Consider the following 15,885-nt stretch of genomic DNA (forward strand, 5'->3'; position numbering starts at 1 on the left):
AACGAAATTGCACATCGTTTAATACAACCTTGGGCGTCCTTACACACGGAATGAGTTGCCCGTCGAGGCGTGGTAAATATTCTGTAGGTGTATGTACCATTATAAGAACTAATTTCCGTAAAACAGTATCCCGACAGTGAAAAGAACTGCCGTGTCGGTAAAATAATGTCAATGTGACGATCAAGCTGTAATAACAATGTACAAAATACAATCTACAAACTACAAGAAAGACATGATATTACATTCGCTCATCAGAAGTGAAATTCATCCACCAAAATTTACGTCTAAAAAGGCGAGTCTAAGCAAGGTGTGTGACCGTGGCACATGCCGTATTCTATGTAAATAATCATAAGAGTTGTCAAAATGCAGCTTCACGATGTCCTTTTTGTGACTTGTGTTTTGTTTTGTCGGGTTTTTTTTTCTTAACAAAGGAGCTTCGATATTTGAAGCTCATTTTTCCCATTGGCATTTTAACATGTCAAACGTTGCACTCGCTATTCGATTGCCTGACAAAGAATATGAGTCACGTGTAGATATTTTTTTCAGTGATTTCGTTCATTTATATCAACACAAGACTCGCGAATTGTCATGTCACATTATATAGCTCATTTCACTGTCGTGAAATCAGGATTCAGGTACCGGTAGCGGTACTATCAAACTAGCCTAGACCTACTTAATCATAATCACTTCATCCTTGGATATAAATTAGGGCCTACACTTTATTTTTTGAGTGATCCTAATAGAATAGTGTCTCAGCATGAAGGTTGCGCGACGATATTTTTCCACCTCATTTGTGATTAAACTGGCATCCATACGGCCACAAACGATTTCAAGCCGTGTAATTCTAGTCTTTAAAAATGGCCATACGCATCGTAGTACACCCAGCTTCTGGCTCTCGTTGGTTGCGTTGCTGCTCGAATTCTCACTTCTGTTGATTGGGATCACACGGCGTACGACCAAACCGGGCTCCGATACGATCCCCACACACACACACACGTACACACAAAGCATGAGACGTGACCAAAATGTGGCGGTAGAACGCGGAGGGACGCCAGTCGTCCTACCGCGGTAGGACGATCTCTCTCTTACAGAAAAAAATCACCAGCGCGCACATCATGTCAGATGCGCCTATATACGCGTAAAATCGTCCTCGAGCGTTCCATGCGTCCTCCTGCGGTAGAACGCTAGTGAGAATAAATATCCCTTCCCTAAAGAGCTCTCAGATGTATTCCATTCTTTGTATGTTCTTTTCAAGCTGGAATGAAATCTGTGTAATGCACAGACACACACACACAGACACACACACACACACACACACAGACACACACACACACACACACACATACACATACACACACATTTGTACATTGCTTGCCCTACAGAAAGACATTCACTGCGCCGAGTGTTATCACCATCAGCCCCTCTAGTCCACCCGCGGATGACAGTGAATCATCTTGCTGTCACAAACTACAGACAAACAGAGGACACCTTTTAACAATTTAAAAATAGACGCTGGGCCCAATGAATGTGGCTGAGCTACAAAAATCCAATAGAACGACTTGAAGTGGTATACAAGCAAACCTCTCTGTTCAGTGCTGGGAAAGATGAACAGATGTGCAGTATCACCACCACCACAACACTTACAAGTTTGGTATCATACGTTTAGAATACTTACTACTTCTACTACTACTACCACTCTTACTTCTACTGCTACTACTACTACTACTACAACTGTACTACTACTACTACTACTACAACTTGTACTACTATACTGAGTAAGTATAAAATATATTGGGTGTGTTGATCGAGCCTTATATTCAATGTCTTTTGCAATATTACAAATAAACATCAAAATTTCAATTTACCCCACAGATTATCTATTTTTGTATTGAGCAAAGTTATGAAATAAATGTGCGATCAGGGAATATTCGTGAGCAGTCACACTTTTTATATCAGCTTTGTAATCATCTCCTTTCCCTTTAACAACATTCCACACCTACAATGTAGGGCCTACATTATATTTTACTTGTATGAATATACAATGTAAATCACAAGACTCAGGTATATATGTAGTTTGTATGACGCATGAGATACCGTGAATAAACCCTACTACCAGCTGAAGGGATAATCATATTTCAGCGCATATGGAGTTTGGTGCTGTCGTGTTTGTTGTTGTTGCTGTGTTTCATGCAAGACAAAAGTGTCACTTACACAAACGACAGGTGAATAAAATTTAATTACCAGTATTTAAAAAATGTACATAGAACAAAGAGCTTTTAAAGCTATTCACAGGTGGATGTAATGTTGGTGGTTCGGTTATGTAAAGTTCGTTGGCAAACACACACACATTATATAAATGGCGGATTGGTCGTCTGAGGGCAGCTGTCAAGTGGGGTTGGGTTTCAATTAGCTGGGTTTTCACACGCGCCCCCATTTAACACCTCGCTGGACAAGCAGCCCAAAGGGAAAGTCTCCCCACTCAGGCTAAATCGGACCAGGCAACATCTAGTCCACACCATCCTGCCCCCATCCCCAATGCACGCCAATGAGGGCAGAAGACACAAGCTGTGGCCTTTCACGGCAATTAGCCCCCTTGATGCAGCTGAGAAGTGCTTTCACCCGAGACGATCTCCTTACGTTTTCTTTCTAGCAGTCATGCCCATCTCATCTTCACAATCACCTGATAACAGCTTTGAGCTATACATGCCATGTAGTGCAGAGTAATCACAGGAGCAGGGTAAACACTACGCCCCATCTAACTCGACGCCAAATATATGACATTTTTTAATAGCCATGGATGAAAGCCAAACTTTAGTGCACATGGGACTATGAATAATGTTATCACACATTTCTCAGGGGCACGGCAAAGCAGTCTTGCACCAAAACTAGCCCTAATCCGATGAAACCCCTGTTTACATGATGTTTGCGTGTCCTACAGCGAAATGATATGGCTTAAAGGACGGAGTGCAGTACATGAAGTCTAGCACAGATACAATTCAGCTTTAACAAGGATGACAATATTACCAGGGTAATGAAAAATTTTTAGTAGCGGGGTGTGGTATTAGTAGTAATGACACATACATACGTACACCACTTCAAAGGTACAAGAACCAAGCAATCCCCCCCCCCCCCATCACTGAATGTGACTGAAATACAGAAAGAATAACAATACCCTGTGGTTACGTACAGTTTGCACTATCTACGTAGCAGAAAATAAATTTACTCAAATAAGTGAAGAAAGTTTACTCTCGGGCATGACAATCTAGGTCTTTAGTATATCTATGCAGGAATGAAAAAAATATATATCAAAGTGCTAATCATACAGCCAGTCCTTCATCCAAAATTGCAACCGACATTTCATTTACGAAGGGATAATCTCAGTAACTAACTTGATCACGGTACTTTATGCAAAGAAATAGTGAAGAAGCTTCAAGACAAGGCCGGGGAGGATATGAACAATTATTCTGCTAATCTGATTTGAAATCTCAGTGCATTGAAACTCGATGCTAAATTTAGGGCAAGTGGGAGTGAATGCTCAGCACAGCCAGCTGGACAAATGTTCTTTCATACTGTGACACACACACACAGCTTGTATGCATTCAATTAAATTTCTCATACCAGTTTAAAGTCCTGGTCACCGATTTGAGAATGTATCAGAAAATTACACGTGGCAAAGAGTCTTTTTTTCTTTTTTTCTTTTTTTTAATTTTCAAGGGACACTGAACAGCAGAAGTGCCAGACAGTTTATTAAGAGAGACACAGGTAGTTGTTAATTAGGGTAGAAACCTATTCTGCATGCTTTCTCAGTTTTAACCATTTTGTGCCTTAAAAAAAAATAGCAATTTGTTCACTGATCAACATTGACAAAGTTGTAAACATTCAAAATTTGTTTCAAACTTATTTATCAAATAAAGACCTGGTCTGGGTGAGAAATTACCTGAAGTACACTAACTCATACTATGTTGCATCATTGTCTAACCATTAAATCCTGCAGGTTGATCTTTGTTTAGCATTTTTGATGTGCGTAAAATCCATGGCAAATCAGAATGTCTGATTTTCTGCCAAGTTGAACCAGAATTTGAAATATGTAAATCAGAAGAGGCCCTTTTTTATACATTGAAAAGTACTGTGTCTATAATTGTCATTTTGCACACTTCCCTGAAAAGCACAACAGAACCAAACTTACATGAACATTCTAACCTGTGTATCATGCTGCCCCCCCCCCCCCACCCCCCTCCCAAAAAAAAAAAAAAAAAAAAAAAAAAAATGTTTCAGCAATGTACAGGATGTTGATCAATGTCTTCATAACTGCCACCGGTAGCAGTCGTATCATTTTCCAAACTGCACACACCCTCATATGACCCCTACTAGACGGAAGTGTAGATATTGGTGATAGCCCAGATTAAAAACCTCCCTGGCTCGGCAGGAGGATAGCAGACAAGGTTTACCACATCCCCAACCACACACTATTATCTCCAATGCTTGTACTCCTTGGACAGTGTTTTACTGGTGCAAGCGATACAATGAACATAATCTTTCATCAAGAACACAAATAATGACACACAATCTATTATACTTGTAAGCAAACTGTAGGCTCTTCCATTGTGCATTTCAAAAAAGTTCAAATTTCCTTCACAACCTCTTGCTCAAAGACCATTTATTTTCAATTATAAAATGTCCATATTGATTAGACGGCTTCAGGAGGTTAGCATGCTTCATGAACATTCCAGCAGACCTTTTCTTTCCTAAAAGTCAGGAAAACAACTTTGTACCCCTCTCATTGATTCCTTTTTTCTTTGTTGTTCTCCTACAAATGTATACGCACTGCGAACAATATATATCTTTTTAACTGATACAGTCATGAGTACACATATTGATGACACTACAACATGTATAAGTTGTGACACTGTGTCAAAACTTGTGCAGTGATTTATAGTACGTTAGATTACCACAGTACATGCCAGTAATATGCATAATAAGGCTTACAAATGTACATATATGAATCACACATTCCAGATTGTATGCAAAATTCAAATAAAACAGAATTTGGGCTGCCCCTGCCATGTGTAGTCCCGTATGAAGGTCTAAATGACAAGGAACCAATTAACCTCTCATATTCTGTGAAATTCAACCAAAAAAAAAAAAAAATTGAGTTGGGACTTCATACAGTACCACCAGTGCCAATGAAGTTTACATTGTAACCTCCCATACAGGAACTCACAATTTGAGACTTCTTCTTTGCTATGCTTTGTTACATCACTCTACCCAGCATGGTCAGGATCTATAGGTGTACATCTTTTATGTTTAACTTTGCATAAAGTTGTTCTTTTATCCTCATATGTGTACAAACTTTTAAAAACTTTAATTCACACAACTAATCACAAAACGTGTGGACACTTTAAGTTTGGATATCATGATCCTGTAGCAAAAACACAAACAATTCTCATATGCCTGAATACCTGCAGTTCATGCTTCCCTCCTAAGTCCTATGCAATTTTTAGAAGCAATGCCTCTGTGTGCGTAAGAGTGTGTGTGTATATAAGTGTGTGGGCATACTAGCTACTTTCTGCAGGAGTGGACAGATTGTGCTGTTGCTACCTTGACCCGCAAACATGTGTGAATACCTCGGTGCAACATTGAACAGCCCTGCCATGTCACGTTTCGCATACACATTGTCAGAACTTCTCCATATTTTGGCCTTTTATAACTTCGTCTTAACTCACCCATCCTCCCCCCCCCCCCCCCAAAAAAAAAAAAAAAAAAAAAAAAAAAAAAAGTGGTAGGAAGGTGAAAAGGAAGCCAGCCCGAACTGGTAGACAGGTAAAGTAGGTGCCCCACAGACTGAGCCACTCCCATTCCGACACACAGATACCCAATGTGTACAAGGTCTCTCTGCTACTGTCATGCAAATCGGGGCATTCCAAATGACTACAGCAAAGAAAGAAAGGGAAAAAATACATCTCACCTAAATGTCTCTTGACTGTCTTTTGTGGGGATGGAGGGACCAGACTGGGCAGGTGGGGGATTATTGCAGACTTCTTGATACCTTTTATACCAGAAATGGCTCAGTGGTGATGTATTACAGTAGCTAGCTGGATGGCATGTATTGTGAAGGTTGTTTTGACATCTAAACTTGGAAGTCTGGAGTACAATGGTATATTAGGCACTCCATTATGAGTGATCTGGAGCTCTCTGTGCCTGCAGCAATTGATGCCTACACATGCATTCAGCCATTGGTTGGTACTGGGAGAACTCTTCTATGAGGAGATAGGCACAAAGTTATATATACCTGATGGTAATGCCACAGTAAAATTGCCTGAGACATGCAAGGATCAAGAGATTTTGACTCTCGAAAGCAACTCGGTCTAAAATGATTGCGACCTTTACAAACAGTAATAGATTATTGTTCTTATACATTTCTAATAACTTTAGCATAACATTAATGAACAACAAAAAATAATCTATCAAAATTTCAGTCTGTAGGTCATTTTTGATAAAGGCATATGAAAGAGAGCTACAAGGCCTCCAACTTTTGACAATGTTGCAGCTAGTGTTTAGATCAGAGTGGTATTTTTAATAAAAACTACAATTGTACATGCAGTTCCTCTTTCACATGGTTTATGGATATCCTGTACAGACAGGTGGTATTCCCGTGGTAAAGCGACAATGTCCAGGACCTCTTCCAGATAGCACACCAAATATTCTGGACATGGTGTGTTCTACTTGGGGATTATCGAGTCTGTTACAAAAATGCATCAAAAGCTTTCCAAGTGGCCATTTGGCCACACAATGCATGGTACCTCCTTTTCCCAGCCCTGCCCAAGTGTTTTGGCGGAGTGTTTTGGAGGATGCATATTGTAGAGTTTCAAAGACAGTCCCACAATGGTGAAAAGAGGAAGTTTACATACATGTGTATGTGTGTGTGTGTGTGTGTGTGTGTGTGTGTGTGAATGAATCTGTTGCATTCTATCTGTTAAGAAGTGACATGAGCAATTATCCTCCCCCACCCCTCCCCCCCCCCCCCCCCCCCCTCTGCCATCTACAGTGGCATCACAATATAGTTGTGCTTTGCATAACAGACACCATTGTTCATCTGCAAGCTAGAACCTTGAGCATTTGTTTGCATTCTAGCTGCAGGCATTTTAAGAGGTTTCTTTTTTTCTTGTTTCATACAACTTATATAGAAACATACAGAAAAAAATCAACCAAATTCAACTTGCTTGTTTCATTGGGCATCTGTTGAAGAATCTTTTGAATCACATGCAGGTAATCAGGGATACCCTTTTCAGATCAGGTGCCCATAACACTGCCCATGACATCCTCCTGCAAAATATGCCCATTTCACTTTCAGCTTCCAAAAGAAGTAGGGTGTTTTGTCTCATTACTTATTCTTGGCCTGAGGTGAAGCCACAAGAATGGAGCGAATTTTAAATTCCAATGCAAAGCTGAATTGATTCCTAAGTCAAGGGAAGGTGAGTACGCACATTTTTCATTGGGTTTCTTTTGACCAGTCTTACAACCTTTTAAAATGCAATACGGACCAAACACTTTGTCACAAAAGCTATAAAAGTTAATCAAAACAAGCTGATGTTTCTTTTATTATAGAAATACTAACCTCAATCCATAATGTCCCCAACTATTACTAATACTTTTGAGTTCTAAGCTTACTCACATCCATCCAATACGTAGTTCTACGTACTCTGGACTACTTCTTAAAGTGAAAACAAAGTTTCGGTAAGTGCTTGAGACCCCGTCAAGCACCATTATTTTTTGCTTGCAATATATCGAAAGAGTCCACAAGAAACTTACCTGGCTGACGCGGTTTGGAGTATTTTGAGAAAAATAATAATAGTAGGAAAACCGACTTTTATTCCAGAAGGCTCCAGACTTACTCGGTCTCAGGAAAAATTCGACCCTACTTCAGACAATTCACACGCAGTTCGTGATCGCCACATTCTACTGGCCACTGCATAATACCAAATGAGGCCTAACTGAATGGACAGGAAAGTGCGTGCTAACGTAATCCTGTACAAAACAAAACAAAAATGACAGCGCGCGGTCCTCAGTTGCTTAGATGCGCGGTCTTTGGAGTTTTTGTTGTTGTTTATCAAGCGCCTTTGATTGTTTTAGAGGGGCTTGATAAGCGCACACTAATTTTGCATGTGCGCAAAAAAGGTTTTTGATGTGCGCGTTATAACAACTCGGACCATTACTGCGAGTAGCCAGAACAAGGAGCGCTAGTTTATACAGGCCCCTCCCATAGGACAACACTGTACAATCAGAGGGACAACCATTACAACTCATCCCGACGTCAAAGCGAAGCCGAGTTATCCCCGAGTCCGAGTTTAGCCTGACCCCGTTCGGGTAAGTACTGAGACTGAACCTTTTTGGTTAATATTTCGCATTTTCGTTGTTACCCATCGAATATCTTGTGATAACATCGTTGTCCTGCACATTTCCTAAGCATACGTTCACATTTGGGAGCGAAATTTGACAACTTTTGCAGGCGTACCAGAACTTTGTTTGGGCTTTAACATACACACCAAGTTTATGTTTTTATTGGGTATTACAAAGAAGTTTTCATCCAAACCACTGATCTGTTGAGTTTTTCCTGTGACAGTTTGTACTCAACCCACATACACTGTAAACCCTAGATCTATTTTCAGGCTATAATAGTAATACATGTCCTGAACATGATCATCAGCTACTATCTAGGCCCAAATTCAAATTACTATCTTGAGAACAATGAAAATGGGTGGAAAATATTCATCTCTAATTTCATATGTATTCTGTGAAATAATTCAATGCATTTCTGTTTCCCAGTTTCAAATAATGAATAGTTTCTAGACGGATATAAAAACCTCACTTTCCATTTTGAGCTTCAACATCCTTAGTATTCTGGGTGTGGAACAACAGCAGAAGCCTTTGATATTGATCACTTGCCCTGTCGCCTTCTGACGACATGGCTCACTAGTTGCCACACACTTTCACAGAGCCATTAGGTTATACGACAAACAGTGCTCTTTTCCCCATAATTCAACAGACAGATTTCAAAGTTAATCATGCATTCATCATGCATAGTGTGAAATGAGCATAGCAATGCTGTGAATAATAGATGCTCCCCATTCACTGGCATGGTATCAACGCATACTACAAGATCTATTTAAACAAAGCTGTCATTAGCCATCATATAAAGACAGCTAATATACATTGTATGGATATCAATAATGTTACGTCTAACCCAACAGGTCTCAAAGGAAACCCTTGGGCAAGTGTGGATGCCATCACGGGATTCTCTGGTGATAAAAAGTCTGCATCTATTTTTTGATAGTACAATATAACACAGACCCCGTTTACAGTGCGGGGCCGGGCTCAGCCGCAGCCGAGCCTCGCAATTTTGTCTGTTTACACTGCTGGGCTCGGCCGCGCTTTTGATTCAAACCTTTCAATATTTTGTCATAGTGGCGCTCTAAACAAATGCAATTTGGTATTGTCTGGTTTTCAGACCCTTTGCCAAATGAATTCTGTGGCGACAAAGTCGCCATTCGGGCGAAGGCCTTTGCCGAAGGAAAAAATCCTTTGCAGGACAAAACCACCTTAAACTATACTAGTTTTCGACGTTGAGGGGGTTAATATCCTGAATAGCGAAAGATACAGGCAGAGGGTTTGGAAGCCAGACTAAAATTGGCCGCGCAATTGGCCGCACATTTGACCCAGTTTGCGTTTACACCAAGAAAAGGCCGGGCTTGGCCGCGGCTCGGCCGCGGCCGAGACCACCACCAGAGCGAGGCCAAATGCGAGGCCAATTTTGGCCTCGCAGTTGGCCTTTTGCGCGTTTACACTAAAGCAGGGCTGGGCACGGCCGCGGCCAAGCCTCGCACTGTAAACGGGGTCACAGTCTAGATCTCAGCACTATGAGTGATTATCAGCATTCCACACCTTGAGGATTTATGACCGGCTTTTTAACTTCCAAGTACAATGTACACCTGGATGGCAGCTGCATAGTAAGAGCAACTCTGAAGTCCACTGGATTGCCATGAGCTTCAAAATGTCATACTATACATGTATGTACATTCATCAACAATTGTTTTCATCAAATCGGAGTTGTTGAAAGAATAATGTGCAGAAAATTAGGTCATTGTGTATTTTAGATACCCTCAACAAAAAAGTGCAAAATACCAAGACAATTTTTGGTAATTTTATGGGGATTTTTGATATCATCCTCAACTTCTATGATCACTGATCAGTTTCCTCACCCTCCTTAAATGTTTAATTCAACCTCAATCTACAATACCTTGTACACTGTATCTAGTGTACAATTATAACTGTAATAGTTCTAGTAATGGGTCTAACAGGCACTATTCAAGGGTTTAGAATCCCTTGAATAATAGTCACTTGCATTACACACATTCCGGATTCATTCATGTACAATGTAGGCCTACAATGCAAGAGGATATCTTACAGGAAATTTCTGTTATTACCATTGGCAAAGTGTTTGTATAAATACCAATGGTACATTGAGAAATATGGTCCTCACAGGGTTAACGAACTTCAGCTACTGAATGCAGGTCATTTCCTTCTTGTGTGATTAAGACGTATCATCTGATTTGACTTCACAGCACTAAGCATGAAGGGATGCAATGCAGTACGGGGTTGAACTCTCCAGTCAGACAGCATTAATTAAATCCCTGCGTGTACAAATATCTGTGCAATGCCTCAGTGATGTAACAACCAGATCTATGTTCGAGTGTGTAGCTGCAGTGCAGTGCAGTACAGTTCAGCTCAACAGTGCATACAAGCTTCGTCACACCCACCTACATCCTGCATCATGGCAACTCTGAACTGAGAAAAAGAAATGAAGGTCAAGTCTTTGTCTAGGGGGTCTAAGAAAATACTTCTCATCTCTTTGGCATGCAAATGAATCTCAGGTATCTGTGCATGCAATACCAAGGTCACATGGCTAGACGGGCTATTTCAAGATTCCCATTTGAAGAACAGAACACAATAGGCGTTTTCACATCAGCCCGATAAAAATCAAAGCTCGAGATATTTTTCGCAGAAAATAGTCAGCAAAATAGCGCGCTATTTCGAAACATCGGGCTGATGTGAAAATGCCTATTGTGGCATAATGACAAGCAGACTGTCTTGACTACCAGGTATGTGTGTACTGGTACTTACTTCATCTCACTCAACATAATACAAAATTTTGTATCCTAGATGATTCATTGCTATGACTCATGTGCTTTGATTTTGTATTTTCAAAATGTTTTCTCAATCAAGATTGGTTTGTCTTCAATGTAGGTCCTACTCTATGGCATTACAAGAGTGTTACAACCTGTGTTCAGGTCATTCCTCTCCACTTTCACCACCACAGTAGATTCCTTCTTTCCACCAGACAGCCACGATGACCTCTCACCCATGTGTGCATTCCCTCTTTAAAAAGGGGGGGGGGCAGTATAAACAGCCACAAAACACGTACAATGCCTTTGGTAATTTTGCATTCCTGTCCGATTCAGCCCAAAATCAGCGTCCTGTAACTTGAGGCAGGAGTTATGCCCTCCCAGTCAGCCCAGTGATGTGAGTCACATAGTCTCCACTAAAGCTAAATGAGCATTAGTGTACGTGACCCACCAGGATTTGCCCTTTTATAAACAAAACCACTTTATAGTTATACACGTAGGCAGTGAACAGTTCGTAATAACAATATTCCTGCAGAGAAAAAAAAATAGTGCATTGATGAGAATGGAAGAGACATCTGTTTGCACATATTTTGGCTGCCTTTCAGTTGTTGGAGATAAGCAATGTCATTGGTCAGAAGTTTTGAACTTTGCATTCATCTTCCAATTTGGATTGAGTACATGTACAATCAATTCCAATTCCCTTTGGCTACTTGTCTGGTTTCCACAATTTGTTTCTGTTTTTACAAGATTGATAGCACCAGCTGCAAATGTGTACCCTCATAGGAAGGGCTTCCATAACCATGATACATCTTGCATATAAACAAATCAATTGCTACAACTGAACCAATTCCTCATTTCTTATACAAGATAAAAAATTGTAGTTTCATGTTCAAACCATGGGGAAAAAAGAACCTGTACTAGCAATAAATGATAGTTCAAAAACAACAGTATAACACATTAGCAAGAACAATTATATGAACAATATCAAAAATAATACACAGTGTAATAACAGTAAATATGATAGACTTCAAATAGTCATCTTGCAAAATTATCAAGATCATATCAAAATTTGGATGCATACGAATCTGACTAACACTGTACGAAAGGAGCTTTTGGATTTCATCCCAACTACAATATAGGCCTACCGTATATGCTGCACACATACCGTGGACTTTGATTCTACTGAGGATAGAATTGCACTGCACATTCACTCCGACAGAGAATGTCAACGGACATAAGTAAACAAAGGGGGCTGCACTTGAGACTAAATATATAGGACACACAGTCTACAGTGTGTACAGTCTACAGTATGAATTGATAGCAGCTGAGAACAGACTACATGTACAAATCTTTAGACACTGACACTGCACTGAGCACTATTACTTGAAGACAAGCTGTATACGTAACATGCAGTCAAGCAAAATGAACTTCTTTCTTTCTTTTACCCAAACACAAACATCAGCTACAAATCTCATAATGTACACATGTAGGCACCTATCATTACAGAAGTTTTTTTGAGATTCTATAGCATAGTTTTGTACACACTGCTGAATCCAGGCATGTAGGCCTATGCTTTGCAGAGACTGGCACTCTGAAACCACTTGCATTGCATGAACGATGAAATACAGAATTTGGCTGCTTCTCCCCACTACTCTTGCAAATGGGAAACTTTGCTGTCCATTACTAGGCTTTCAGATATTGAAAGTGTTTTTTTTTTTTTGGTCATAATGCATTTTATTCAAGATTACCATTACATATTATAACAAAATACTTTGAACAGCACTACATGTAGTTCTAACAAACTTGGCAGTCCAGTAGGGCCTTACATGTTGTAGTCCCAGCTGTGTACAAACAAAACAACAACAACAACAACATGTGACATCAATCACACCCTGCACTGGTCATTATTTTGTAGACCCCTAGGTGGTTACATTGTCCATACAAATGAAACTCTTACCAAGCCTTCTATAATTTCCAACCTACTGAAGGGGGTTTCTTGCTGAGCGGCTAATGTTTGCAAATGTGTGTTATGTGGTACATGTAAGTTTTGAATTTTGTAAGAGTTCGTAAACAGTTGCAGTCAAATTCATGAACAGTTGCAATCAAATTCACAAACAGTTTTCAGTATCATAACGTTTTTTGGGGTTTTTTTCGCAATGAACTTTTGGACATTGAACAGTGCTCTCTTCTACGCTCTTCATCTCAGCGTATGGCATTTTGAACAGTGCAGCATCGATGCAGCACACACCATAAAGTCCACCACATATTTACCCACACACAAGAAAAAAAGGTAAGCAAATGATGCCAACTTGTGGTTAGCTCCAGGTGACTACATACGTAGAAGATCTAATGTTAGATAGTACATGGAGTAGAGACAGTCAGCATAATACGTGCATTTACAGTTCTTGCGTCGCACAGCATGATGGGACGGAATTCTAGTCCGCTAGCACAGCGACAATTGGAATGCAGTGTAAACTCTTATCAATCTCACACTCGAGCTCAACAAAGTATGTACTCGTACAAAGTGCATCAATGTCAAATCACTTTCTTACCTTCCAAATACAATAAAATTGTCTGAAAACGAGTATGCAAAACTTGATCTCCACTGAAAATGAGTTGCATGCGTGATTTACATACTTGTAGTTGTACGTCGCACAACCGATTGCCCTCCGTGCCGCCGTGCGAGCTCACTCCTCGCACGGCTGGCCGAGTGTGAGACTGATGAGAAAACGTTTATACTGCATTCCAATTGTCGCTGTGCTAGCATACTAGAATTCCGTCCCATCATACCTTGTGACGCAAGAACCGTAAATGCACGTATTGTAGCAACCAGAGACGGTAGCACTACAGCACCCACACCAAGGTTTGACCTCCCATGCCAGGGTTCAACTGTGTGCAAAACTAAAAAAGCATAAGTTTCTAACGTCAATTACCGCTAAGTTGCCATTTGTGTGTAATTCCTAGCGCACTTCCGCGTTGGCGAACTAACAATTGGCACTACATTAGGCCGCCGCCCATAGCCTGCCACACATTATTAGCGTGTGTGTTATACACACACTTCAATGTAGGATTCATTTTCCGTCACCGCGTTTGAACACCTTCCTTGATCTGCCACCTGAAATCCATTTTAAATCAAAAACATCCTTGCATTAAAAATGGTTTTGTCACCTTTTACATATGGGAAAATAAATTTTGATTACAATTATTTGTGTTTTTACGGAGGAAAAAGGTGAATTACGAATACATTTTGAGGGTGAAGAAAATCCGTCGCGCGAGCTGATTTCCGATCGCGGCGCGATCTACGTTAAATGTGAATGTCTGGCGACTTTACAGCCGTGGCGACTTACTGCGACTGTACTTTAGAGGTCTATGCGTAGCAGGCAGTCAAAATTTTGGACGGCGTTGACGAGCCGTTGTGGTTGAATTATGGGCTGCTTGCATTACTGGCTGCCATTGCCATAGGGAGAAGAAAAAGATTTCATTGTTGAAAATAATTCTGAAAAAATGATAACGAATGAAGGTTATAAAAATTGTATTCTACAAGTTTCAAATGGATGGGCAAATGATGGGATTGGGTGTCTACATTCCACCTGTTCTTGAGTTGGACCCGGCATCAGTATCCCAATCACACTTTTTCAGTTGAGACACAATCATAATGTCAGGTAAAATTTCCCCCAATAATGTGTCACTTTCAAGGCATAGTCTAGATACTTACATAGATGAGACTAGAGTAGTATCTGTCCTTGAGATTATGCAAGACTGATGCCTCATTCAGACAGGTCAGGTCAGCCATATCCTCAACTTTGGAGAACTTGGGTGGGTTCATCCTTTGGATGTCATCTTTGTTGATTGTCCGCCTCTTGTTCGTATCTGCTACCTCCACAACGACACTGTCGCCCTTCTCTTCTTTGATGCTCGCAGCCACGAATCCGTTTGCTTCGTCTGGAATCCATACCAGTTTCTTCGATGACCAGGCGGCATGGGAAGCAGGGTCGTTGATCTTATTCTTGTCAACAGTGAGGTATTTCAAGTCTGAGTCCGCCATGTTGAGTCACAAGTTGCGGCGTTTCTGAATTCGGTAATACTGTCAACGTGCTGCAGTACAGAGCTCCTAGACACTCGTGCACTTCCTGAATCCCACCGATTTGCAAAGGCGGTGAAGGAGTAATTGTGCGAGTATTTGGATCGCAGAAATGTCGAGCCGTATGCCCCGACATACAATTTTCACTCCCCAACCTTGTCCGAAAGTAATTGTAGAGAACTAATATCCCTTCAAAATCACAGGTGTGGATAATTTAGGTCCAAGTACTCCATGTGTGATCAGGATAGGCTGATAATACGTACGTACGTTGGGCCAAGGCGGCGCAACTGTGGGTGATGAGATCCACGAGCAGATGCAGTACAGTCAGTGCGGGGATGCGGTGCTAGTGCAATAGAGTTTCAGTGCATGTCGTCGCGTCCGATCCCAACGTTGAGGAGAGAGGGCTAGCGCCAGCTAACGGTACCGTGCTATGAGATATGACGGCGCAGCGAGATGCGTACGCGCGCCTGTATGTGCAGTACAAAATGTATGTACCATGCACGACCTCGCCTACTACGTAGATAGAGCGAAAAAAAAAAAGAAAATACGCACAGCTACCTAGTACTTGCATGCATGCAGAAGTTCCGCCCGTGCGTGCGAGTACAGTAATCACCTTTTTTTTTT

General features: G+C 40.9%; 1 protein-coding gene across 1 annotated transcript; it reads right to left on the reverse strand.

Moving 5' to 3' along the window:
• Positions 1-14,861: 14,861 nt before the first annotated feature.
• LOC139714245 (myosin-9-like) lies at positions 14,862-15,591 on the reverse strand. Its single transcript, XM_071625960.1, has one exon. The coding sequence runs from the start codon at positions 15,223-15,225 to the stop codon at positions 14,884-14,886; it is 342 nt and encodes a 113-aa protein (XP_071482061.1). The 5' UTR covers positions 15,226-15,591; the 3' UTR covers positions 14,862-14,883.
• Between the last annotated feature and the right edge of the window lie 294 nt (positions 15,592-15,885).

The sequence above is a fragment of the Diadema antillarum genome, unplaced genomic scaffold (assembly GCF_040938485.1).
Source record: "Diadema antillarum isolate AM-2024a unplaced genomic scaffold, OU_Dant_1.0 seq00002201_RagTag, whole genome shotgun sequence".
Classification (NCBI taxonomy): Eukaryota; Metazoa; Echinodermata; class Echinoidea; order Diadematoida; family Diadematidae; genus Diadema; species Diadema antillarum.

Bases quoted from the DNA above. Each gene is read 5' to 3' on its own strand.
- LOC139714245 (XM_071625960.1), bottom strand. From the start codon at position 15,225: ATGGCGGACTCAGACTTGAAATACCTCACTGTTGACAAGAATAAGATC.